Raw genomic sequence first — 27,457 nt, forward strand, 5'->3', positions numbered from 1 at the left:
AAGAATATTAATTCTTAAATAAAGCCCCAAACATCACTCTGCAGCTGTGAAACAAAAAGATACTTTTTGGCTAGTTCTAATTAACATAGAAATTATAATTAACAAAAAAGATTTAAGTCTAAAATTGGCAAATTTATTCCAGGTTGGGAACCCTTATCTTAAATTTACATATCTTTAATGTATATATGTGTGTGTGTACGTGCTATAGAAGTTAATTTCGTTTTATTTGATGCAAAATACCTTTAATTAAAAAAAGAAAATAAAATTAAAACGTTTATCAAAAAATAGTGTAGAAAGTGCAAATATTTTTCTTTGGTTCTTACAAAAATAGAAGGCCTTTAAAGATGGTTACTTTTAAAAAGAATTTATTCATGACTATTGGATAGGTGAAGGACAGATTTGAGAAGAAAGATCAAATTTATAAATTGGTCAGCCGGAAATTTAGTTAGTTAAAAGAATATATATTTTTTAAACTGTAATCACAACCTCGTCAGTTTTGCAACATGGAAATTGATTATTTAATGAAATAAAATATCTACACAACCATCAAAATGAAAAAAAAGTACTTGATTTGAATTGTTTTAGAGTTGTTTTTCAAATATATGACATCATTTGATTTTTGAAATATATACATAATAATCAAAGTGAAATAATTGTGTGATGTTTTCTGTTCTTAATCGAACGCATAAAAAGGCATCGAGAAAATGGATAATTGGTGCAATGATATAGACATGTATATCCATCAGTGTATACTCTTAAAATTATTTTGCCTTAAACATCACATGTTTTTTTTTTGTTGATTCATTACTAAACTCTAATTATATAATGCTATGGTCCACATATTCATTTTAATAATAAAAAAATATATACAAATTTTCTTTTGTCACTAGAAAAGCTAAAAAAGAAAAAATGAACACCGGAAAATTAGTAGAAATTTGTTGTAAATATATTTTACTCATAATGTAATTGTATTTTTAATATTGAATACATACATATACAAATGCTTATAAAACCCCCACGTGAACGTGCCCCATCTCTTTTTCGCTCCTTTTTTCAATCCACTAGCAGGATGCAGCTGAGGCTCTGTGACAAGACGGTAGTCACAGAAATGCAGCCTCCTTCCTACCATTACCAAACTGAAGACTATTTGTGATAAACCCGAGATGACAGTTACAAGTTAGCCATCATTTATCACCAAATGTTTGCTTAGATTGCAACCAAGTCTGATACGAAAGGAACCAGAATTGATTGATGCACACGTGCAAGCTTTTGCTTGAACTTTCCATCCCCAAATAAGTTCTTATGAAGCACATTTTTAAAAAATTTCCTTCTTTTCTGTAAAATTAACCTTTTCTTGTATCATCAATTTGTTCACACAGTAAAATTGCTTTAAATTTCTTGCAAACCAACTATCACCATATTCTGTTTCAGAGCTTATCCTTGATTCGTTACTGCATTCTCATGTGTGAGAATTTAACTTTTTTTCGGGGGTAAAATGAATCCCAATAATTTGTTTGTTCACAATTTGATTAAAATGTACAAAAGGTACACTGTTGCACAAATTAATTTTCATATTGAAAACGGACGTTTACACACTTTCGTTCCAATATGATTTGTACATATACTATTTATTCGAAAGAAATCTACATTCAAGAAGTAAACTCATTTGCATATTACATTAAAGAAAATCTATTTAACTCCATGTTATTGTTTCTTGTAATAGGATTGCTTTATTTGTTCTATTTGGAAATATTTTTTAAAGTTGATTCAATTTATTTTCAATCATTATTAGCCGACTCCAGTTGCCTTTAAAAATTAGAAGTTTATTTAAGCTGTGATAGTTATTTGCCCTTTAAATTATGAGAGTTATCTCCCATTTAATTCTCATAAACGAAAATGGATATGTTTTATGCATCCATGAATTCAACATGTGGTTCACTTTCAGGAAAATTGTAAGAAGTTAGGATATTCGGTGCATCTTCATTATTATCTGATTGAACCCTCCACCTGCTAATATGTTTCAATTTAGCAACACCAGGCATATACTGCTAGTATATATATATATATATATATCTCCACACTCAATTGTATACACACAGGATTGTGCATTTATACATTCATATTCTCGCTAAATTTCCACATATGTGTGTATATCTGATATATAAAATTAAGTCATACTTAATTCAGTTGATCTGGCAAAAAATAAAACAATCGTGGTTCAATTACTATTTAGGGAAAGGATGGTAGAAATTTTTACAGATGAGGATACTATAGCATAACTCCTTTAATTGTGTTGTTATTGGCACATTTATTACTTCACTTGGAAGTTTATTCCAAGCTTCACCATTGAGATTGAGAAAGCAGCCTTCCTTCGGTTCAATCAAAATCAATGATGAAATAGTTTCTTGCAGTGTCCACATAGACCTCTTTCTGGTGTAGGAGTGAATCGTAAGGTATATCATAATGACCATTGATGAGATTGTAGGCCAAAGTGAGATCACCGCATAAAAGGAATAAATGCTAAATAGCATTCATTATATAAGATTAATATTTAATATTGTTTTGCCAATTATTTATGGCAAACATCAAGCCATGTCCTTAGAAAGAAATTGTATCAGTAAATTTTATAAACAGCATATATAATCTGCTTTGGAATTTTATTTGTTCTTTGTGATATCAATAGGTGGATATTTTTACCCCAAAGAAATATGTACAAACACTACCACATATGAAGAAGTAGAATAACTTTAGTAATAGACATTTTGGCATTATTAATTTATATTTTAATCTCGTTTGAAGCATGAATTTTAAGTTAAATGTTCTATATTAATAAGATCATGGGTGTCTTCTGAGACTTCTTCTGTTTGTGAATATATAAAAAGTTATTGCCGTTAATAAACTTATAAGTGAGATGAAATAAAGAGGAAAAAAAAAAACATTCTTCCAATACATTTCATTTCTTTCAGAAGTTGGTAAAAGATATATATATATATATATATATATATATATATATATATATATATATATATATATATATATATATATAAGTAATGCAACGATGCTAATATTTTTCTCGATTTCAATTTTTATGAATCTCTAAATATTTAACTACAGAGTCGTTATTTTTTCCCGATTACCGTAGAAACATATATTACATTTTCTCAAACGTAAAAATACACTTATGAGGGATGATCTATAGATTTGAATGTTACTGGTAGTTTAAAATCAATAAATATTTATTTTATCATTACTAATAGCCATGAAAGATTTTTTTAGAACCAAGTCAACTAAAAACAAACAAATAAAGGAATCGTTTTTGGTATCAGGAAATAGGCACACATTTTTCCAGTTCCAATACCTCCAAATGTTCCAATTTTTCAACATTATATATATATATATATATATATATATATATATATATATATATATATATATATATATATATATATATATATAAACTGAACAGTTCAAGTATATTAATAAAATAAACTTAAAAACCAATATTTTTCAGAAGGGCTCAATTCAAGGTAGAGCTTTATAAAGTATAAAGAGTATGAACTTGTGGTTTCGACGAGGTAAACAGTAGTACTGAAACACAAATTGATTTGTGTAGACTATTTTAAAATATGTATATAAAGTATGTGCCATATATATGTGTGTATGTATGTAGAGACCCGAAGTTTGTAAAATTAATAACACCGCATGGCTGAATAATAAGGAATCAAAGTAAATAATGTTACATCTGCACAAAGGAAAAAATACACCAGAAATATGAAAATCTAAGGTTAGTACATTTATTGAAAATAATTTTACTTTAAAACTTATAACTTATTTGAACTGATGATATTGGATTATGTAGCTGGTGTAGTATATGTTGCAAGACCGTAAAAGGCCTAAAAAACATTCTAAATTATAAATGTACGGATTGTCTGAGAGGACATCAGAATCCAAATTTCCAAGATATTGATATTTGTTATTTCTCCTATCATAGCTAGTACATCATTGATTTATTTAATTTACTTATTTAAAACTAAGCTTGATATGACTCGTGTAAAACTAAGCTTGATATGACTCGTGTAAAACTAAGCTTGATATGACTCGTGTAAAACTAAGCTTGATATGACTCGTGTAAAACTAAGCTTGATATGACTCGTGTAAAACTAAGCTTGATATGACTCGTGTAAAACTAAGCTTGATATGACTCGTGTAAAACTAAGCTTGATATGACTCGTGTAAAACTAAGCTTGATATGACTCGTGTAAAACTAAGCTTGATATGACTCGTGTAAAACTAAGCTTGATATGACTCGTGTAAAACTAAGCTTGATATGACTCGTGTAAAACTAAGCTTGATATGACTCGTGTAAAACTAAGCTTGATATGACTCGTGTAAAACTAAGCTTGATATGACTCGTGTAAAACTAAGCTTGATATGACTCGTGTAAAACTAAGCTTGATATGACTCGTGTAAAACTAAGCTTGATATGACTCGTGTAAAACTAAGCTTGATATGACTCGTGTAAAACTAAGCTTGATATAACTCGTGTAAAACTGAGCCCGATATAACTCGTGTAAAACTGAGCCCGATATAACTCATGTAAAACAGAGCCCGATATAACTCATGTAAAACAGAGCCCGATATAACTCATGTAAAACAGAGCCCGATATAACTCATGTAAAACAGAGCCCGATATAACTCATGTAAAACAGAGCCCGATATAACTCATGTAAAACAGAGCCCGATATAACTCATGTAAAACAGAGCCCGATATAACTCATGTAAAACAGAGCCCGATATAACTCATGTAAAACAGAGCCCGATATAACTCATGTAAAACAGAGCCCGATATAACTCATGTAAAACAGAGCCCGATATAACTCATGTAAAACAGAGCCCGATATAACTCATGTAAAACAGAGCCCGATATAACTCATGTAAAACAGAGCCCGATATAACTCATGTAAAACAGAGCCCGATATAACTCATGTAAAACAGAGCCCGATATAACTCATGTAAAACAGAGCCCGATATAACTCATGTAAAACAGAGCCCGATATAACTCATGTAAAACAGAGCCCGATATAACTCATGTAAAACAGAGCCCGATATAACTCATGTAAAACAGAGCCCGATATAACTTATGTAAAACAGAGCCCGATATAACTTATGTAAAACAGAGCCCGATATAACTTATGTAAAACAGAGCCCGATATAGCTTATGTAAAACAGAGCCCGATATAACTTATGTAAAACAGAGCCCGATATAACTTATGTAAAACAGAGCCCGATATAACTTATGTAAAACAGAGCCCGATATAACTTATGTAAAACAGAGCCCGATATAACTCATGTAAAACAGAGCCTGATATAACTTATATAGAAAACAGAGCCTGATATAACTTATATAGAAAACTGAGCGCCCTCTCTTCCCTTTTTAAATCAATTTAATCATTGCCAAAATTTGTCATTATGAAATTCTTTAAATATTTAAAAGATTAAGCTTTGTGGATTTAGAAAAACATTCATTTTTTTTTTTCGATGTTTATTTCTTTTGATCAAAATAAATAAGAAAATGTTATTAGGATTTCAATATTTTGCTTGTATTTTTTTTTTTTTGATGGAGGAGAGGATTTAAAAAAAAAAATTCTTGAGTTTTATTCTCATAAGACTACTTACCTCATCTAAAAATGAAAATCGACAAGGCAAATAGTGTAAAAAGGAAGAAACATGAATTTGTTAAAAAAAAAATAAATAAATGGCTGGATAATTTCAGGCGTGTCACTTGGTGGTAGTAGATATCAAAATGATTTATTTGCTTTGTAATAAGCATAAGTCTGGCACACGGATAGTTTAAGTGCCCATCACTAGAAGACGTACAGAGCAGGTTTTAACCAAAAAAATGACTTTACCTTTCTCGGTGCTCCCCTATTTCACCACGAGCATCCCCATTTAGAGCAATGGAGGAAGGGCTAATTTGGAGGGATCATTTTAGAGTTTTGTCCTTATTGAAATTACTTTGACGCTCTTGATAAAAATGGCAAGAACTAAGGCAGAAGAAAATCCACTGAATTACAGACGTTTGCACAAAAAACTTAATAACCAATCAGAATTAAAAGATAATTCATAGTAAATATCAAGAAACATGACTAGAAAAATATTATACTAAAATTATATAAAAAAAGTAATCCAGTGATTGTATATGCAAGGATAACCTTGTGTATGCAGCAGCTAATATATTCTGAAATTTGGTTGAACATCATTTTATGTTGTGAAGATTCAAATCATCATAAAGAATTATAACATTGAAAAAGTACAATTTGTTCTTTTTTTTAATTAATTTAAATTATTTGGAATTAACAAGAGAAGATAACTCATCATTCAACTAGTCATGAATAAAATACACGAGTTATTTCTGTTTAAGGGTGTTATTTTTTAAATGTGGGTTGAAGGTTATTGTCGAAGAATATTTGAACAACTTTTTCAATGTATTTTGAAAACTGCTGCATGTGCAACGTTATTCCTATGCTACTGTACACATAGCGATGGCTTTTAAAGGTAGCTAATAAAAGTGGTACATTTTAGTAAATGGTCTATTTGCATACTTTTGCCACAAATGTGTAAATAAGATCGATTTTAATTGATACACAATATTAAAAAAGTTAAAAACGGATTCATTTCTTTTTTTTTTCTTAATTGTCTTAATAAACTTTATACGTATCATTATTTTTATATATTTATGGCAGACCACAATATGCTAAACTGCATCCATTTTTATTAGCTACATATAAATAATTTATTATAATGAAAAAAATGAAGAAACATTAAATAACTTGACAAAAATAGAAGGATCAACTTATGGTCAAATTTGTCCGATAAATGTTTTGTCACAAAGGAAAAATATTCAGTCATTTGAATTTAAAATAACAAAAATTGTGTGGAAACTAATTTAAATATATTTTTTTTATCATAAAAAAGTGAAAAAAACAACAACTAATTAACATGAATCCCAATATTTCACAGCCACTAATCATGATGTTCACAAACTTTTCAAATTAGGGATAACATTAAAATCCCTAATGGCAATAAAAATAGAGATATTCCTGTGGTAGATATATATATATATATAACACAACAACAAAACATCAGAAATAATGTGTGATTTTCGCAAGTTTTATCTTTTTCTTCTTGCTTCTTTGGATAAACAGAAATGGCAAATCTGAAAAATGTGTATTTACGTCATGTGCAAGATTGACAAAAAAAAAAAAACGGTTTTATGTGCATGGGAAGCAGTTTCTGTAAAACATTGGTTTTATTTACTGGGACATAAAATAAATCTTGAATGCATTTTTAAAGAGAGAGAAAAGGTTAGAAAAAAGTTTCCAAAGTTAACAAACCCTTATCTTTTCTGAAATAGATAAATAAACGAATTAATTAAAATCAATATCATACACAGCTTTGTGGTGAAACCATGATAAAAACTTGTTCCTAGTCAACTCTAAAAAAAAAAAAAAAAAAAAAATATCAGAGCAAAGGAGAATTTATAGTGGAGTATTTCTGCAGCTGATAAAATTTACAAAATATACAAGGGAGTGAACTCTTGATTTTTTTTAATCCCCACGTCAAGTCCATTGCTCTTTTAAAGCTGAACAGGAATAAGTCATATACAAATAGAAAAAAAACAAGTTTAGATTTACATTAAAAAAGAAAGATAAAGTTTTTTTCCAATTTTGTTTCTGAAAATGAAAGAGCAGAAAAAACAAACAAACAAATTTGTGAAGTTTAAAACAACTATTAGTTCGCTGCATTTTTTTTTCAATGCAAAATAACTCAAATCTTAATCTTTGAGATATACTCTTTAACATTTTACTTTGTAAAAATATTTTTTTTTAAATACTCTTTCCTTGAGATTTTTTGGCAGGTACAATGTTATACTGGACGGTTTTCCCCCAACTATAACTAAAATAATTTTTTAAAGGAATTGTTAAAATTTTAAACAACTTTTTATTTTGTTTAGATCCATTCCTAAATCAAGTATAAGTCCTTTTTTTTTTATTATTACAATTATTTTTTCAATTTCTGTTTTTTATAGAAAAAGTTGTTAAATTTTTGATAGTCTTGATAATTTCTTTTTTGACAAGGAGTAACGTAGAGCATTACCTGAAGAAGATGGACTGGAGTTTTTTGAGGTATTACCACAGGCACTGTCTCCTTGTACAGAATGTCGAGCATGATGACCTGAACAGTGAGAATGGGTGCATGACCGAGAGGCTTTCGGGAGGTCAGCTGCACATTTCAGCAAACTGTACACCGGATCGATCTCTTGGGCTGAAAAACGTAAAAGAATATGGCAAAAATTAATGCTGGACACCAAGATGTACATTTTGAATATATATATGTGTATGTGTATGATGATGATTTAAATCATTTTCCAAACATATCCCAAATAAAGAGTATAGACAGATGTATTAACATTGTTTACAGCTGTTTCAAAGCAATATTTATTTTAAATCATACAATAAAACATAACATTCTTTTTATCTAAATATGTAGATGTATATATATATTCCATTTAAAGTAAGTAAAATATCTTGCTCTTTTTATTGAACACTGTCAATAACCTCTTATATTCATTAGTTTTTACTCTTGAATACTTATAATCTGGAACTATATTATATGTATGTATGTATGTGTGTGTTTGTGTGTGAGAAGAGTTAAAATTATGCAAATAATTATTTCAACATTTATTGCTCAAAAACAATAAAAACAAGATAAAGTAAATTATTTCCTTATTCAAAGGAGTTTCTTATATATATTTATCATTAATTATCATTCCAACACCGATGGAGTGCTTAATTCGCACTCATAAGTTTTTTTTCGATGTATATATAATAAAAAATACAACTTATGAGTGTGAATTAACTACATCTTGTTATGGAATGATAACTAATGATTGATATACATACTCTGAGAGTGAAAATTCACTTTCATTGAGCTTAATATTTGTTACAATTTGAAATATTATTCAATAGTATATATTTCCTTATAATCGTGTGTGTGTGTATATATATATATATATATATATATATATATATATATATATATATATATATATATATATATATATATATATATTAAAATGAATTCCATTTAAATGCTGTACGTACAATTATCGTGACCAAGATAAAAACTACAACTTTAACACACGTTTGATAAACATACATTGTTTTTGAAACTGTAAATTACCGCATTTTTAAAGCTTAGATCACATAACCTGCCTGATGATGACTGAAATTCTCGGTGGAAAGCGCTCGAATGGAAAAAAAGAAACACATGCATCTCGCTTGCAACACTTCAACAGTAATACAGAAAGAACGAAAATTGGAAAAGATTAAACAGAAAATAATTAAAAAAAAAACACTGGGTTTTTAAATAACATCTGCCTTAATGTATATGTACTATAATAATTATTAAATACCTACAGACACTAGTGTTTCATCCTTTCGGGAATCTTCAGTGCAGGGTGTCATGATCAACACCAGTCGATAGATTTGAACCCAGCGACAGAAGCCATCTCTGGCTTCATTAGCAAGGACCTAATTCATTCGGCTACCGTTGACCGCGAGAAATGCTGTTGAATTTTCAACATTTATTACATTAATGGAAATTGTGTATCGATTAAGTTATTAAACCTTTTAACTTCAAATGTGTTAGAAATGATTCGCTAGCAATGCAGATTCTCATAGAGGGGATAATATTTATTATAAAAGATATTTTCCAATTTAAAATTGTTTTCTGATTTTAATTTTTCACACAGTAAGCATATTCGTAAAATCTTGATTATTTTAAGCCCATATAACGAGACTTTTCTCCACATTCTTTAAAAGCTTTCTAAACCTATAACTTTAGATATGTAAGCTCTATTTTCATATAGTTTTTCCATAACAATGTTTTTGATTGGAGTCAAGTATTTTGAAGTCTAGCCTCTTGCGCTTATAAATGACTCTCACAGATGAACGATGGATGTGTATGCGCGTCCAGGGTGCACTTTGTTATATGAGAGTCGTTGTTCCAAAAGTAAAAGCTCCTATTTTTTTAACACAAAAAGTTGAAGAGCTACGAAGACGGGAGTGGTATTATTAAAACAAGTGACCTTTAGTGCTCCAGAATTTCTTTTATACATAGTCACCATCATCCTCAATGCACCTTTGCCAGGAATTCAATAACACACGTCCATGACATGGGATTGCTTCCTTAGAGTCTCACACTGACAATATCTGCAACAGAGATGAAAATTTCAGGTCATGAATACATAAGTTCAGTCATCATAGCAATGCAATTCGCAATCATCTCTGATCCACTTAGGCGGAATAAAAAATAGGAGGCATTACTTTTGTCATGCACCTTTTGGAACGCCAATCGTATTATTAATAGTTTGTTTAAAAAAATGATGCTGTTGTAAAGGAATGAGAAGTTGAAGAAAGTTCTGCTCTCAGCCTCCTTTCCCAGATATTACTTGAGGTAAAACTAAATTAAATTATGATAAAGAAAGGAATTTGATACAGCTATTTAGAAAATACTAGATCCAAAAGATATGATATAAAATAATATGCAACCAGAAAATCTAAAGTGAAAAACTCGTTTTCATTTTCATCAGATTTTGAAAAAAAAAATAAATAAATAAATAAAATAAATAAATAAATAAAACTAACATGTAAATCTTCAGGTCGTATAAACTATACTGAAGAGTAATAAATGAATAAATTACTTTCTCATAGAAAATTTTGGTTGGAAAGTAGGAGAGAAAGGTGAATGGGAGCAAAGCATATATACTTATGTACACATTTAAGCAGCTATATATACATTCACAATCGCATATACATAGGCGCACGCACACACACATGCATTCTTGCACATGTACATATACATACATGCATACCAACAAACACGTATTTATATTTCCATGACAGAATTTTATCTTTTTAATAGATTTCCAGTCAGCTTAATTTCCGGAGAAAACAGATATAAACAGAGGCTGAAGAGAGTCTGACATATACGATCAGAGGGTGGCCCCCTTGGTGTTGGATTTGAAACCGACGGAACCTATGTTTTTTCTGATCTTCTGTAACACTAATATACATAGATATTACCCTCTTATATATTCTATTTCTCTTGCACTTGGTTCACCGGTATATTCGACAGGCAGTTTTTGAAATTCGTTTTTATGAGTCCAGTTGCTCCTGTAATTATTGGAATGGAGCTGTTAAGATTCCAGTTTCTTCTCATATCGTACATAAGGCCCCGGTATTTCGGTATCTTCTCCCTCTCAGCTCTGTTAAGTCGAGCAACTAGGGTTGCTACTTTCTCCCTCTTGTCCTATATTACTATATCAAGCTTAACAGCTGTTTTCTAGGTACGTAACTGTAGGAATTTCATAGTCATAATGGATGGTGTATGACTTATTTCCAACTGTTCTTTCTGGTAAACATGTTCCCACGACATGCTGCTGCATTCGATATTAAACTTTTTACAGATCGTCCAGTGGATATACTTACACACTCCCATTGTGTTGCATTGTATAATAGCCATCTCCCAGCAAAACTTTACAACCGGATGTCAAATGACTCATGCTCTCTGCTTCTGTGTGGCAAAACCTGCACTTGTTATTATTAGGGATCACTCATTTTAAAAAGCATTGGCTATCAAGCCTCGATGTTGGGCAGTCGTTGTCATTCTCCTGAATAGTGGAGTGATTCTCTTTTCATTCAGTCTATAGAGCCTTCTTTATCTATATATTCCTGTGGTAGTTTATCCAGAAAATACTTGGCACACTGTTGGTTGGCTTATTTCTCCAGTTTTTTGTAGAGGAAGGTTTTCATGTATTTTTGTTGACTCATCTGGGCTATTTTTGTTGCAGGTTTGTTTCATGTTTCTGTGTCATTTGTAAGACAGTTGTGTCTAAAAGGTTTGGTCAGTTTTGTGATGGAGGTAGTTCTATTAGTTCTGGTTTCTTGATGTTCATACACTATCTTAAGGTTTGAGTTATGGGAAAGCATCAGATATTGCCTGGTGCTCACAATAGTAGCTCAGTGTTAGCAGACAATCTCTGAGAGTCATACCACCTGCTCATTTGAAAACCTTGGCAGACACTAGTTTCTGTACATTACTCTATGCAGTGCCAGCATTTTTCTTGCTTTAGTGTCCAACCTGTAAATGTCCGATATAGTGTGTATGTATGTGTGTGTGTGTGTGTATGTTTGGGTTATGCATGAAACGTTCTTATATATAAGGTTAAACTCTTGCTTTTTTTTATTTATAAACATATTGTTAAATAGTTTATTTATATCTTATGTGTTAATCCAGAGATACCCAATAATGGGTCTTTGTTTCTACTTGTCATGATCACAGGCTTGGTTTGGGTGAATGCCGGTTTTACAGAAATTTTGTGCCTGGTGTCTGCCCATCTCAGCATCGACCTTCCTCTTGGTCGCTTACCAGCGGCTTTTAATACAAAAGCAACTTTCGCGACAAAGAATACTTTTCTTCGGTAAATTTATTTACTTCCTCTGTAGAAAATTAGACACAAAATCAGGTGGGGTTTTGAAAAACCAGTGCACTATGTGAAGTGCTTTCTGGCATGCAGAAAAAGCCCATACAGCCTCGTTATCATTTCTCAATAGGGGTGCCTGGGATGATTAGCAATAAATTAACTTCTTTTTAGAGAGAAAGTAAAGCGTGTTTTAGTTTGAAATTTGTATTATTTCTTATTCTTTAATAGTAATTTTTTTTTTCGCTATGTTAATAGTAATCTCTTTCTCTATATTATATAAAATCTCTTTCTCTATATTATATAAAATCTCTTTCTCTATATTATATAAAATCTCTTTCTCTATATTATATAAAATCTCTTTCTCTATATTATATAAAATCTCTTTCTCTATATTATATAAAATCTCTTTCTCTATATTATATAAAATCTCTTTCTCTATATTATATAAAATCTCTTTCTCTACATTATATAAAATCTCTTTCTCTACATTATATAAAATCTCTTTCTCTACATTATATAAAATCTCTTTCTCTACATTATATAAAATCTCTTTCTCTACATTATATAAAATCTCTTTCTCTACATTATATAAAATCTCTTTCTCTACATTATATAAAATCTCTTTCTCTACATTATATAAAATCTCTTTCTCTACATTATATAAAATCTCTTTCTCTACATTATATAAAATCTCTTTCTCTACATTATATAAAATCTCTTTCTCTACATTATATAAAATCTCTTTCTCTACATTATATAAAATCTCTTTCTCTACATTATATAAAATCTCTTTCTCTACATTATATAAAATCTCTTTCTCTACATTATATAAAATCTCTTTCTCTACATTATATAAAATCTCTTTCTCTATATTATATAAAATCTCTTTCTCTACATTATATAAAATCTCTTTCTCTACATTATATAAAATCTCTTTCTCTACATTATATAAAATCTCTTTCTCTACATTATATAAAATCTCTTTCTCTACATTATATAAAATCTCTTTCTCTACATTATATAAAATCTCTTTCTCTACATTATATAAAATCTCTTTCTCTACATTATATAAAATCTCTTTCTCTACATTATATAAAATCTCTTTCTCTATATTATATAAAATCTCTTTCTTTATATTATATAAAATCTCTTTCTCTATATTATATAAAATCTCTTTCTCTATATTATATAAAATCTCTTTCTCTATATTATATAAAATCTCTTTCTCTATATTATATAAAATCTCTTTCTCTATATTATATAAAATCTCTTTCTCTATATTATGTAAAATCTCTTTCTCTACATTATATAAAATCTCTTTCTCTACATTATATAAAATCTCTTTCTCTATATTATATAAAATCTCTTTCTCTATATTATATAAAATCTCTTTCTCTATATTATATAAAATCTCTTTCTCTATATTATATAAAATCTCTTTCTCTATATTATATAAAATCTCTTTCTCTATATTATATAAAATCTCTTTCTCTATATTATATAAAATCTCTTTCTCTATATTATATAAAATGAACTTTTATGCCTGTGTAAGTTTGTTCCCTATGAGCCGATTTTTATGAAATTTCACACGAAGGTACTTTATGTGCTTGGCAGTGTTATTGCATCGATTTTATATCAGAATGTCTTCGATAAGTATCGATAATCAATTATCGAAATAATCCAATGAAAGAAGGAATAGGCGATTTTGAATACCCTTAACACCTTACAGAGACTAGCATCACAAGTGCATTTGGAAAGTTTTATCACTACACAAGCAGAAAGGCCAAGCATATAAAATCAACAATAGGTTCTTTGATATGGCAGGGGCACGTTTGAAATGAATGCTTCTGGTTAGAGCATAATTGAAGCATGATACTTAACTTTTGCATTTTAAACTTTAATTCAAACTATTATATATAAAACATGATTTTATAAAATGACCAGTATGTTCTCTACAGTGCAATGTAGACTACAGTATATTGTAGACTTTGAGGAGGCAGTTTCCTCTCGGTGCGACGAGTCTATAACTAGAACAGGCATTCTATTTATTTGATTTTAAAATGGCAGATTTCACTGATTTCAGTGACAATATATTATTGTCATCGAAATCAGTGAAATCGGCCATATAGGAGTGTGAAACATCCGTTGATCATCATTCAATCCCGGGCAACGTCGAGTTTCCATGCTAGTAAGCAATATATATATATATATATATATATATATATATATATATATATATATATATATATATATATATATATAACCTGGTAAGAAAATAAGTATTTTAATTAGTAAAAGAGAAATTGCAGCAAGTTGAATACAAGTTTTATGGCCGATACACGTTTGCACAAATCCTTATTCTTGTCGAAATGAATCAAGTTTCACGGAGAAGCCGTACCTGCCAAGGTGAAGGTTCTTTTTTGACAAGAATGCAAATGCGTTCACGGTTTTTGTTAAAGATGGAAGATGCTATATTTACTGTTATTGCAGTACGTTCATTAATTTGACCGTCCGTGTGTGTGAATTTTTTTTTTTTTTTTTAGCTTTCATATGAATGTGTGTCAGTACTACAACCTACTGAACGTGCCTTCGGGGTGTCGTATTGACGCAGACAAGCGTTTTCTTATGAAACTTGTGAAACTCATGTTACACAAAATCCTCCGCTCCATAATGAAGAGCATATATATATAAGTTATGAAAATATATATGGCAATTAAGCTACACAGAATATTCCGCGTTTCGTTCTCGTGAGAATTCGTCAGGCTTATATATATATATATATATATATATATATATATATATATATATATATATATATATATATATATATATATATATATATATTAGGTAGCAGAAGTATTTTGTACAGTAGAGCCTCGGGTTACGGTTTTAAAAAAACGGTTACAATGTTTTTTGTTGTCCGTGGTTCTTGTCCGTGTATTTGCCATGCCTTAAGATGTTATTTATAGTTTTATTTGCTTATATACATTGTATTATGTACTGTACTGTATTTTGTTGTTAATTTTTAATATGTACTGTATACAATTTTGCTTAGGATTTACCATATCGCGATTTCACCAACCCCAGAACGGATTAATGCCGTATCCTTTGGTTCTAGTTTTTTTTTTTCGTATTTCTCAAAAAATATCAAGTTAATGTGAATGAAATTTATACTCAATCTTTGAACAGATTTTATCTAAAAATAAAACGGAAATGAAGATATATTGGTTGACAAATATTTATAAACAAAAAATCCCATATGCAAAAGTATTTAACACGCTGTCAAATTTCATTCTTAAGCAGTCGTTTCATCTTGCTACAATATTTCAACCGATCAGAAGGCACGCCCGTGTTCCGGCTTCTTACAGGTCAGTTGATAACATCTCTTAGACACTGAGCAGGTTGCTTCTTTCATTACTGCTTTAAAATGGTTAAAACAAAGGAATTGATTAATGATATGCGCCAATAAATCATAGCATCTTTATAGATGGAAAGGGATACAGGAAAATAGCTTCAGAACCAAATTTGGTGGTGAGTACAGTTGGGGGCTGTCGGAAATGGAAAACAACGGATGGTAATGCTAAAAATCTTCTAAGAACTAGTCGGCTACATAAATGATCTTATTGCTCGTTACATGAAGAAAGAACTATTTCTGACTTGTTCAAAAATTCAGAAGGATTTGCAAGAAGCAGGTATTGAAGTAAGCAAGGACACAACCAAGAGAGCATTGAATCGTACAGGCCTGTATTCTAGATGACCGAAAAATTGTTAAGTCCTAGACATGTGAAAGATAGTTTGAAATTTGTTTATAAATATCATTGCGAATCGGATGATTTCTGGAACAAAGTAATTTTGTTAGATGAAATAAAATTGAGCTTTTCAGAAGAAGCATGAGCACCCGTGTATGGAGGAAAAAGTGCACAGAATTTAAACCATCTAATACAGTTCCCACTATAAAATTTGGAGTCCGAAGCGTGATGATTAGAGTCTGCTTTTCTGCAAAGGGAGTTAGAGGAATGAAAATCATAGAAGGGAAAATGAATGCAGCAAAATACACAAAGATTTTGTCAACACATTTATTCAAGAGCGCCACAGATTTAAGATTGGGCTGTTACTATCTTCCAGCAAGACAATGATCCCAAACACAAGGCTAAAATAACTATGAAATGGTTTACGATAACAGGATGAGTGTTCTACAGTGGCCTAGCCAGTCACCCGACGTAAATCCCATCGAAAATTTGTGGAAAACTTTGAAGAAGGGTGCACAAAAGAAATCTCAAGAATATCAAGAAATTGAAAGTTTGTGAAGAAGAATGGTTAAAACTGCTAACAAGTGTTTATAAGAAACTAATAGGCAGTTATGGAAAACCCAATAGTAAACAGCTGTTGCAATAATACACATAAAAAAAATGATTATTGAAAGAGACATCGACTGATAGAAACTGGGAGAAACTTGTAATTCAGACTCCTGTAAACATCACTAATAATGATCTATGTGAAACCTAATAGTAATAATAATGACGATAATAATCGAGAAGGGTCAGGGAGGATGGAAAGACCGAGGAGAGAAATACAGTTATTGTATGGTCCACCTTGAGCACTTCTGATCTTTGCGATCGTCATGAAGATGTATTTTTTCACCGTTTAAAATTTTTACAAATATTTTTCTTCATATTAGTTATTAAGGGGTATATTAGATAAAGATGGAAACCGACATACCCAACGTTGTACTGTACGAACACTGCTCAAGGAGTGGGTTAAAAAAAATTAGACAACAAAGTCTCTTTCTAGCATTCAAAACTACTTTATTGAGTACTCTTTGTTTTGGTGTAATAAAATGGACGAGAAGAGTGTTAGCATGCTAGCAATTCAGTAAGTCCGTAAGTAAGATTAGAGAATCCAAGTGCTGTTGAGTAAGTAACTAGGGAAGAGAGAAGAGTTTATGTAAACGTTCGAATGTTCTGTTTCCTAAGGAGAAGTGAAGAATTCATATATTAGAATGTGTATACAGACACAAGTGTTGAAGTCAGACCGTGTCTATATATGTATGTATGCATGTGTGTGGTCATGTTAATCTGAGTTAAGAGTTATCTCCCCTTTTCTATGGATAAAAGAAAGTCTGTTTGGAGCGATCTCCTTTTGAATGTTGTTGTAGCTTCTTTTGACAAGATGGCAGTTTTGCTGACACTGGGTGTTTGAGGAAGGAGTACATTAACAGTCAGACCGTGTCTGTATGTGTGTGTAGTTATGTGTGCACGCATGTGTATGTAGGCATGTATGTGCGCATGTGTTACATTAAGCCACATGGGTGCATCTGCAGACATGTTTGATCTTCTTGTCAAAGTCAAACCCAGGTTCGAAATGGCTCGATGTGTTTTGGTTGTGTCCCAAGAGAAAAGCAATGTGGATGAGTCGTTGACAGTGCCTTCTCCAGGCCAAGAAAGGGAAAGTAAACACTAGGCGATCTCTTTTATAATTACCTATCACGTCCACAGCTAACCTGATTGGGCAAGTCAGAAAGGATATGCTTTCACCAATCAACACTGAGCTTAGAAATTCAGCCTAGATTCGAAATCGTGAACCAGGCATGTTGCTGCTGTTTTGTCTAAAGTACTGCCGCTATGAAATTACTATTAAACAGCATTTCACCCAATAAAACTTAAACAGACTTTCACATGAGTTATTAAATTCTAAAGCTGTATTTTCGACAGTTTTCTGATTGCCAAAATTCAATATCAATTATAAGCATAATGTTTCTGAATTTTTAAGATACGGATTAATTATATGTATTCTTTGGACTAATGTTCTCATCTTGAGTGTTATTTTCACAACAGTGTTACCTCAGACTTTTTTAGGTATATCTTGTTAAACTCGGAAATCTTCACAGAATTTTCAACAGAACCTTTTATTTAATCCACCAAGGTAGCATGCTCTCGTACTATCAGCCATGAGTAATTTGCAATTATATTTTTAGTGCCGTTCATACTCAGGATTGAACCTCCAACCTCCAGAAGACTTATAACTGGATTTTACCAAGTAAGTTATCCACTACACCAGAGGTCCTTGCAAGATTCCTGGGTTTGACAGAAAGATTCCAGAGTTCGACAAAATACACCTGAAAAAGTAGGAGGTTATAATGACTGAAACGTTGGGAAAAATGAAAAATTAAGATGAGAACAGTAGTCTGAAAAATCCAAATAATATGAATCAGCAAAATGTTTCCAGTGATTATTTTCATATTCAAGCTAATATTTGTCACATTATTACCAACATGTTTTTAAATATTTTGCAAGAACGGATTATGATTTTCAAAACATGTTCCGTTATTTCATAGAATTCTAATTATTAATACTTTAATAGCTGACTTAATAATCCGATCAAGGAAAGGAAAAAGCAACTTTCGTGTCTGCTGTTTTGTTGATTTATTCATTTTATTGGGATTCTTTATAAGAGATTTCCATTAGACTTTTCTAAATGTGACCAAGATGAGCGTAAAAGTACACAGCATTCGTTTTCATAATTAAAGATTAAAAACTGATTTATTTTTAACTGGCAAATTTTTCACATACCTGAGATTCATGTTTATCAATGTGTAACGTGGTTATTACATTTTAACACGAATCCGACGTTGTCTATATAAGTCTCACAAGAAAAAAAAAATGAAACAGAAATTCGATACGAATTTTTTTTCTGTTGAAAGAAAGAGTATTTATTGCCGGTCGTTTCAACACTAAGCTGCTGACATGTATTTTCAAAGCCAACAGAGTATGGTCGCATTCATCCTTTTCCCATCTTTGGATCAATTAACAGTTTCTTAGTCTGCTATAACCAGCTGTTGTGTAATTCGTTCTACGGTTCACGATCGTCCAACAATCTTGCAAAGGTTAGGATGATTGACGAGTTTTGCATCTCGTTAAGAGTTTCTTTCGCGCCGACACGCTTTCTCTCCTCGTTTTCTTCTTTTATTCTTCCTCTATACATCCATTTATTTATATGACATCACGCTCGCGTCACGGCATGGTCATTTGCATATGTGTCAGTGGCTATTACAATTGTGAACAGAGTTGTGGATGGTGTATAGAATAGAAGACTTGTATTTACTTGCTTTCTTAGATGGCTTATGTGAGGCTCAGGTTTTAAATTCTCCGGTAATTCTTTTAGATTAGGATTGATAATTTGTATTATTTGTATAATGCAAACTACTGTTCTCGGCTTAGATGTTATTTTCACAACATTTCAGCCGATGTAATCACCGACCTTCTTCAAGTACACCTTGTCGAACTCGGGAATCTTTCTGTCAAACTTCAAGAATCTGTACGGAATTTCAAACAGAATCTTTTATTTAATTCAAAGATGTAGCATGCTCTTGTTCCGTCAGCCATCACTGGATTTGCAGTTGTATTCTTAAAGATTGTCACTTGAAACTGATTATTACTCATCACTTTGCATGAATTAAACCAGCAACCATTGCAAAATGTTCTAGAAACGTAAGAGTCATATGCTCAACCCCTACATCTAAAGTATATATGTTTTTATTACCGCTTTTTGGTCTACTTAGTTACATGTTTCCACTACCTGAATCAGAATTAACGATCCGATAGTTTCTTCAGACTTGGCAGACCCTACCAAGTCTGAAGAAACTATCGGATCGTTAATTCGATTAAGGTAATGAAAACATGTAACTAAGCAGGCAAAAAAAAAAAAAAAAAGGAAATGAAAACATTTTGTTTTACAGTAGTTATGATCACTTTTTCCTGTTTATTTTTTTTACCATTTACACAGTAAATTTATATATATATATATATATATATATATATATATATATATATATATATATATATATATATATATATATTATCCAATGACACGTATTTCGTCGTCTACGGCTCATCAGAGTGGCTGAATACATAAAGAAAAGAAATTAAAACTGTAAGTTGAAATTTACAATCAAATTTATTGTTCGACTGCATACTCCAAAAAACAATTTACAAAGTTCTTATTCTATGGAGTTTCAAAGAATACTATTCTTCTCATCAGATGACAGAAAGAAATCAGCAAATTATATTTGTAGCAATGCTAGAATTTGCTGATTACGGCATTAAATGAAACGGCAATTTATTATAGTCATAAATTGCAAAAATGTACATGTCCTTAAAAAAAAAAACGAGTGAAAAAATGTAGATGTAAAACAAAAATGTAGAAGATGTAAAAAAAAAAAAATAAAAACCAACCGGGCAGAGAATTGCATGAAGACTCTTTCAAAAGTGACCCGAAGGCGAAAATAAATCTTTAACAAGAATCAAGTCCAAATTTAAATCCAATTGGTTAAAATTAGTCCAGTTGGACAATTTTCCACATAGCTGAAATTATGGAAATTGTTTTTGCCAAGAGTGCAGTAATCCAAGATAGGTTGATCCCCAGTTGAGTGGATTCGAGAAATTATATGGATAATTTGCTGATTTCTTTCTGTCATCTGCTGAGAATAATAGCACTCTTTGAAACTCTGCGTAATAAGGGCTTTGTAAATTGTTTTTTGGGGCATTCAGTTGAACAATAAGTTTGATTGTAAATTTCAACTTATAGTTTTAATTTCTTTTCTATATATATTCAGCCACTCTGATGAGCCGTAGACGACGAAATACGTTTTAATTTCTTTTCTCTTATAAGAAGCTTAACTCTATTATTTGTGTATTGAGCTTTTTTTTATTTGGTTCAGATTAAAATATTTAGATATAAATACTTGGTATTTATATTAGATCGAAGTTTACCATTGTTTATATCAGGTAAACATTTGCATCTCCTTTGATTTCACTATTATATATATTAGTTTTTTTAAAATAACCTATTGTATTAGTGATTTACATAACAGTAACCCAATTGATGATAATATAGAAAATAATAAAAAAGATTCTACATGTATTCATTTAAATAAATAACTAAATAAAATATTTAAAAGAAAGCAAATAGTTAATTTTGATATATTTCTAAAAATAGCATTGGCTAAAAATAATTACATATACAAAAATCGTAAAAATGAATCGCTAATATGAAGAAGATGCAAAAAATATGGCAGCCACATTAAAATCATTCATCAGCACAGTATTATTTTTTTTATTTTCCAAGATATGTTTTAAAAGAGAGCGAAAAATATGGGTTTAAGTCATAAGTCTATTTAAAAAATATTTCTCACTGGAAATATACACTTGCACGCCTCCTTTGTAAAATAAAAATAAGTTTCACAAAATCTAGAAAATAATGGCCGATTTAAAAACAATCTCACTTTGCAGCCACACACACACACACACACACATCTCGAGCGTGACTGATGATTGTATATTCGAGCATAGAGATTGGATGTCTTAAAAAAAACAACACGAAACCTGTATTTGTGCATATTTGTATAAACATATATTTATAGAGTACTAGCAGGAACACACGACGTTGCTCAGGATTGAATAAAGATCACTACCTCATAATTTTTCACTATGCTCATAACACCATATTTGAAAAATCTCTATCTATCTATCTTCTTCTATCTATCTATCTATCTATCTATCTTCTATCTTTCTTCTATCTACCTAAATAAAATGAACTCATTTTTTCCCGTGTGAGTTTGACCTTAATAGGATTAAAAATCAGGAGATTTCATGCAGATGTGATATGCATAAACTGAAGCACATTATCTGAGGTGTGCTATATGCCTATTACTTCTACACTTGCTCGATAATCGTCCATTCCTATATTTGTTCTGATGAGAGTCCACTGCCAAAATCGGTTAGATTTAATGGAAGTTGTAAAATCTTTTCTTTCTATTAAATCCCTCCTTTTCCCGCTCCCATTTACACTGCTACTTGATCGTTCACGTGGAACTTTTACGGACGCCCACCGTTTATGGGTTTATTAGTTACTTACAAAAACTGAACTGCTTCCTATTGGGGAAAACGCACCACTCTTCTACGTTGTTCACATTTATACACTAGGAAAGATAAATACATTACTTACACGTTTTACACATTTTTACACTAATACAAACAAATTGCAAACAGATTCTTTCCATTTTACTTTTATTTATTTTTTTGAACCATATATTACATCATTTCTGTTATATTTCGTTTCGTTCCATTATATTTTTCTGTTGACATTTTTCCTGTCTTACTGGAATGTTTGACATCGTTATTTTTATATATTTACTTCCGTTTCATTTGATTTCCTTCAGTTCGATTTTTCGTTTTTCTGTTTACGTTTTTACGAACTTTCTGGTAAGTTTGACATCGTTATTTTCTTTTTTTTTAATTTCTGCTCCCACAGTTAGAAATTACTTTTCCGGTCAAAATAATTATACCATCGTAATTATCGCATTTCGTAATCTAAAGTATCAAATTTACACCTAAACCAGGCTTAGCTTTACGTTGTTCACATTTTTTTTCACTGTGACAAATTGCTTACTTTTAAGTTGTTCGTAGTTTTATACTAAGAACTATATATATAAACACACACACAGATTCTTTTCATTTTTTTCAACCATAGATTCAATCATTTCGGTTTAATTTCGTTTCGTTCCCTCAAATTTTTCTTTTTTGTTTACATTTTTTCGATCTTTATGGAAAGTTTGACATCGTTAGTTTTTTTTCTTTTTTTTGTACCATTTATTAATTCATTTCCGTTTTATTTCGTTTCGTTCGATTTTTTTTTTCTATTTACATTTTTCCGAGCGTTATGGAAAGTTTGACATTGTTATTTTCTTTTATTTATTTGGGGGGGGGCACTGTTTCCAAGTTTAACATTGGTATTTTTGTTTTTTTTTTGGGGGGGGGGACACAGTTAAACATTTATTTTCCAGTCAAAATAATTATACCAGTAAGAAATGTCGAATATCAAATTTTCACGAACATCGATTTGGAACAATTCAAACTATGACTGATTTCATACATTTACCGACGAAGATCATAATTACTCGATTTCAAAATGTAAACAATGCATACGAAATGTGAATGAATTTGCTGACTTTCTTCTGTTAATATAAGGAGGCTGTGCTGAAATAAAAACATTTGAAAACATTGTTATTTACAATGCTACTTTTAATATTTCCAGGGGATCTTTTTTAAACCAAAGGTCATCAGATGGTAATTACTTAATGCTTAAAATAGCAACTACTTAATGCAAATACTATATAGCCATTAAAAATTCCTCTCCTAATATTAACAAATATATTCAAAATCCAATGAGATTTTCTCATTGTTTATACGATCCCGAGCAACGCCGAGTAGCCCCGCTAGTATAGAATAAACAGACAAGCTGTTTTAAAAAATACGCTAAGATGCAAAGAAACAACAAATTATTTTCTTTCTTTTTATAATTAAATGAAAACAAAAAATAAAGTTCTTCTTGGTGTCTTTTTAAAATAGTCTTTTTATTCTATATTTTTCATTTTATTTCAAAATGCATTTTCAACACTATATTACTTCATTTGTTTTTACTGCCTTTTCCTCCTTCCGTTTAGTCTCCTAAATATAGTCTGAAGAAGCTGAAATATTGGAAAACTAAATTAGTGCTTTATGCATACGGTTTAAATTCGATTAAAATCGGATATACAAACTGGAAGTTTTAAGTTGGGTTCTATCTTAGGAGGAGAGGCTGTAGATATTCCACACACAAAAGGTAACGTAAAGATTCGAGACCCATTGTCTTTCCTCAGAGTATTTTTAAATATGATATAAATTATATCAAAATAGGATATATTTGAAGTTTTTAAGGAGATTTGGCTCCCATTCCTCAATTACACTTGCAAATTTAGAACTACATCCATTATTTTCCCCAGAAAAATTTATACATATTATAATTTCTTTAAAATAGGATTTATATTAAGTTTTGAGGAGATTATGCCATCATAGCCTCCTGATTGGTGCACTTTAAGATTTGGAAACACTTTTATCATCTTTTTCACTCAATTTTACAAATACACTTTTAGATTTTATGTAGATTCTGTAACCTTTCTTTCTATAGGAACATCACACACAAACATTAAATTTATATATATATATATATATATATATATATATATATATATATATATATATATATATATAAACGTGACAGTGTCTGTCTGTCTGTCTGTGTGTACATTTCCCTACACAATATCTCTGTCAATTTTCAGTCTACAGACTCAAAATTTGATATATAGGGTATTGAGATTTGGGAAAATCTTCATAATCAGTTTTCGGCCAGAAATTTGGCTGATAAGGGGTCAAAAATCAGAAATTTGACCTTGGAGAACTCTACCAAACTCCCCCGCTAATTTTGGGTCTAAACACTTGAAATTTTAGATATATATTCCTTGGACATGGATCTAACTTAATAACTTGATTTGAGCCCAAAACAATAAATGTTAAGAGGTCATAATAGGGGTCAAAGTTAAAAAAAAATTGACCGCTGCATTCTCTACCAAATTACTCAGACAATTTCTGGTCTAAACGTTTGAAATTTTACATAGGTATTCAGAGATAGGGCAAGCTTTTTAATCGGTTTGAGTCGAAAATTTGAGCTACCAATATATAAATGTATGTATGTATGTTTGCATGTCTGCCTAAGCGACGGATTTTCACAAGATCAGTATCGTTTTGAAGCTCAACTTTTCAGACGACAAATATCGAAAAATTGGCAAAAACATTAATTTCTTCACCTTCAACCGGCCACTTTTCTACAGGAAGGGGGTCGCTTTTTTCGCCGATATTTTTGAAAGTCATCTCCTCTTTTCGAGTGTCTAGCCTTAATTTAAATCTATGTCACTTCCGGTTTGGCGGTGGTCGTAACAGCAAAGACGTCACGTTTTTTTTCCATTCTTTTCCTCCTTCGTGGTACGGGTTCGAGCCTGCCTTCCTACTACCACTTTTATTTTGGGCTCAACATACACCTTCAAACACCCGGGAAACGCCGGGGTGAAATGTTAGTGTATATATATATATATATATATATATATATATATATTATTCTGATTATTTTTACTGCCCCCTCCTAAGACTATTTAAAAACATATTTCACACTGGAAAAATATACATTTGCACACCTTTTTTGTGAAATAAAAACTCTCACAAAATCTAGAAAATAATGACCGATTTACAAACAGTCCCACATTAGCAGCCATTACACACACACACACACACACACGCATGCACACACACACATATATATATACTTCCTTTACTCACATAAAATTAATATACGAAAGTATAAATTTATGCGTAAACTTTAAGTATTTACTTCAAAAGTGCTCAATACGTAGGTAGAGCTAGTATGTAAGTCATAAAATATATATGGCAATTAAGCTACACTGAATATTCCATGTTTCATCCACATCTTCAGGCTGAAGAATCAGAGTGGATGAAACGCGGAATATTCAGTGTAGCTTAATCGCCATATATATTTTATAACTTACTATATATATATATATATATATATATATATATATATATATATATATATATATATATATATATCAAAGGTGACGATTAGATATTCGAGCATCGAGACTGGATAAGTCTCCCCAAAAACGAAACATGTATTTGCATATATTTATATAAATACTAACAGGCCGTTCGGCGTTGCCCAGTCCTAAAATATGTATAAATATTATATTTTAATTTATACAGATTTCTTATTATAGAGCTAATTCTCTCTTGATTATTATCCAATATATAGTAATGATTTTAAAAGTTATAAATAAAATATGACTTGGGTACCATCAGCTAGAATCAAAACCAGAAGTTTAACACTCCAGCCTTAGTCGTTATTTATCTCTCCAGCATCGAACTCTCTGAGCTACCGACAGATGGATATGAAACGTTAAAAATTAAGCGACTAAGAATGCTTAATTTTGCACATGTGTAAAAAATAAAGAAGTAATGTTTTATTAGACTAACCCTGCCAAGGTCAATGCTTTTGTTTTCAATTTTGACCCGTTAGCAGCAATTTTTACTGGCAAAAACCACATCGAAAGTGTGCTACAGGTCCAAATACTCTTTATATCAAATTTCAATCCTGTAGACCAAATATTAAAAGAGTAATTTGGTAGAGACTTTTCACACATGCATCGAAAAGTCACTTATATATATATATTTCTGTGTGCTAGAACATTTTCATCTTATATTCACGCAATTATGCAGAATGTAGAAACCATGCATAAATAGAATTCAGCATAATAGTGAAATGAAAACAACCATTAAATAAGAAACCATGCCAAATGAATAAGTAATTAATTAATGCTCGTTTTTTAAAAGAATAGGCAAATTAGTTAACCTTCAAATAGTTGCTCGCATATCTATGCCTGAGTGTATTAAGTTTATTTTGATAACTAGCATAGGTGCCCGGCGTTGCCTGAGTGTTTGGAAGTGTGTGTGTTGAGCAAAAAAAAAAAGAAAAAAAGTGGTTGTAGGAACCCATACCGCGAAGGAGGAAAAGAACGTGAAAAAAACAAAAAACGTGACATCTTTGCTGTTACGACAACCACCAAACCAGAAGTGACATAGGTTTAAATTAAGGCTGGAAATTCGAAAAGAGGGGATGACTTTCGAAAAAATCGGCAAAAAAAGCGACCCCTCCCTGTAGAAAAGTGCCTAGTTGAGGGTGAAGAAATTAATGCTTTTAGCCAATTTTTCTGTATTTGTCATCTGAAAAGTCGAGCTTCAAAACGATACTGATCTTGTGAAAATCCGTCGCCTCTGTCGAAAGTTTTAGGCAGACTTGCAAACATACATACATACATTTATATATTAGTAGCTCAAATTTTCGACCCAAACCGATTAAAAAGTTTGCCCTATCTCTGAATACACTTTATGTAAAATTTCAAATGTTTAGACCAGAAATTGTCTGAGTAATTTGGTAGAGACCACAGAGGTCAATTTTCTTTTTTAAACT

At 30.8% G+C, this 27,457-nt stretch overlaps 1 protein-coding gene across 14 annotated transcripts in view; it reads right to left on the minus strand.

Annotated features, from left to right (window-relative positions):
* LOC145293199 (uncharacterized) overlaps positions 1–27,457 on the minus strand; it is an 806,145-nt gene that overhangs the window by 240,682 nt on the left and 538,006 nt on the right. For all 14 annotated transcript variants that reach the window (XM_080139709.1, XM_080139706.1, XM_080139701.1 and 11 more), the window contains one exon: positions 8,158–8,325. In XM_080139709.1, the coding sequence (XP_079995835.1) occupies positions 8,158–8,325 (168 nt within the window). The remainder of the gene's footprint in view (positions 1–8,157; positions 8,326–27,457) is intronic.

Source organism: Euprymna scolopes, chromosome 14, assembly GCF_053919585.1.
Source record: "Euprymna scolopes isolate OS-2025 chromosome 14, ASM5391958v1, whole genome shotgun sequence".
NCBI lineage: Eukaryota > Metazoa > Mollusca > Cephalopoda > Sepiida > Sepiolidae > Euprymna > Euprymna scolopes.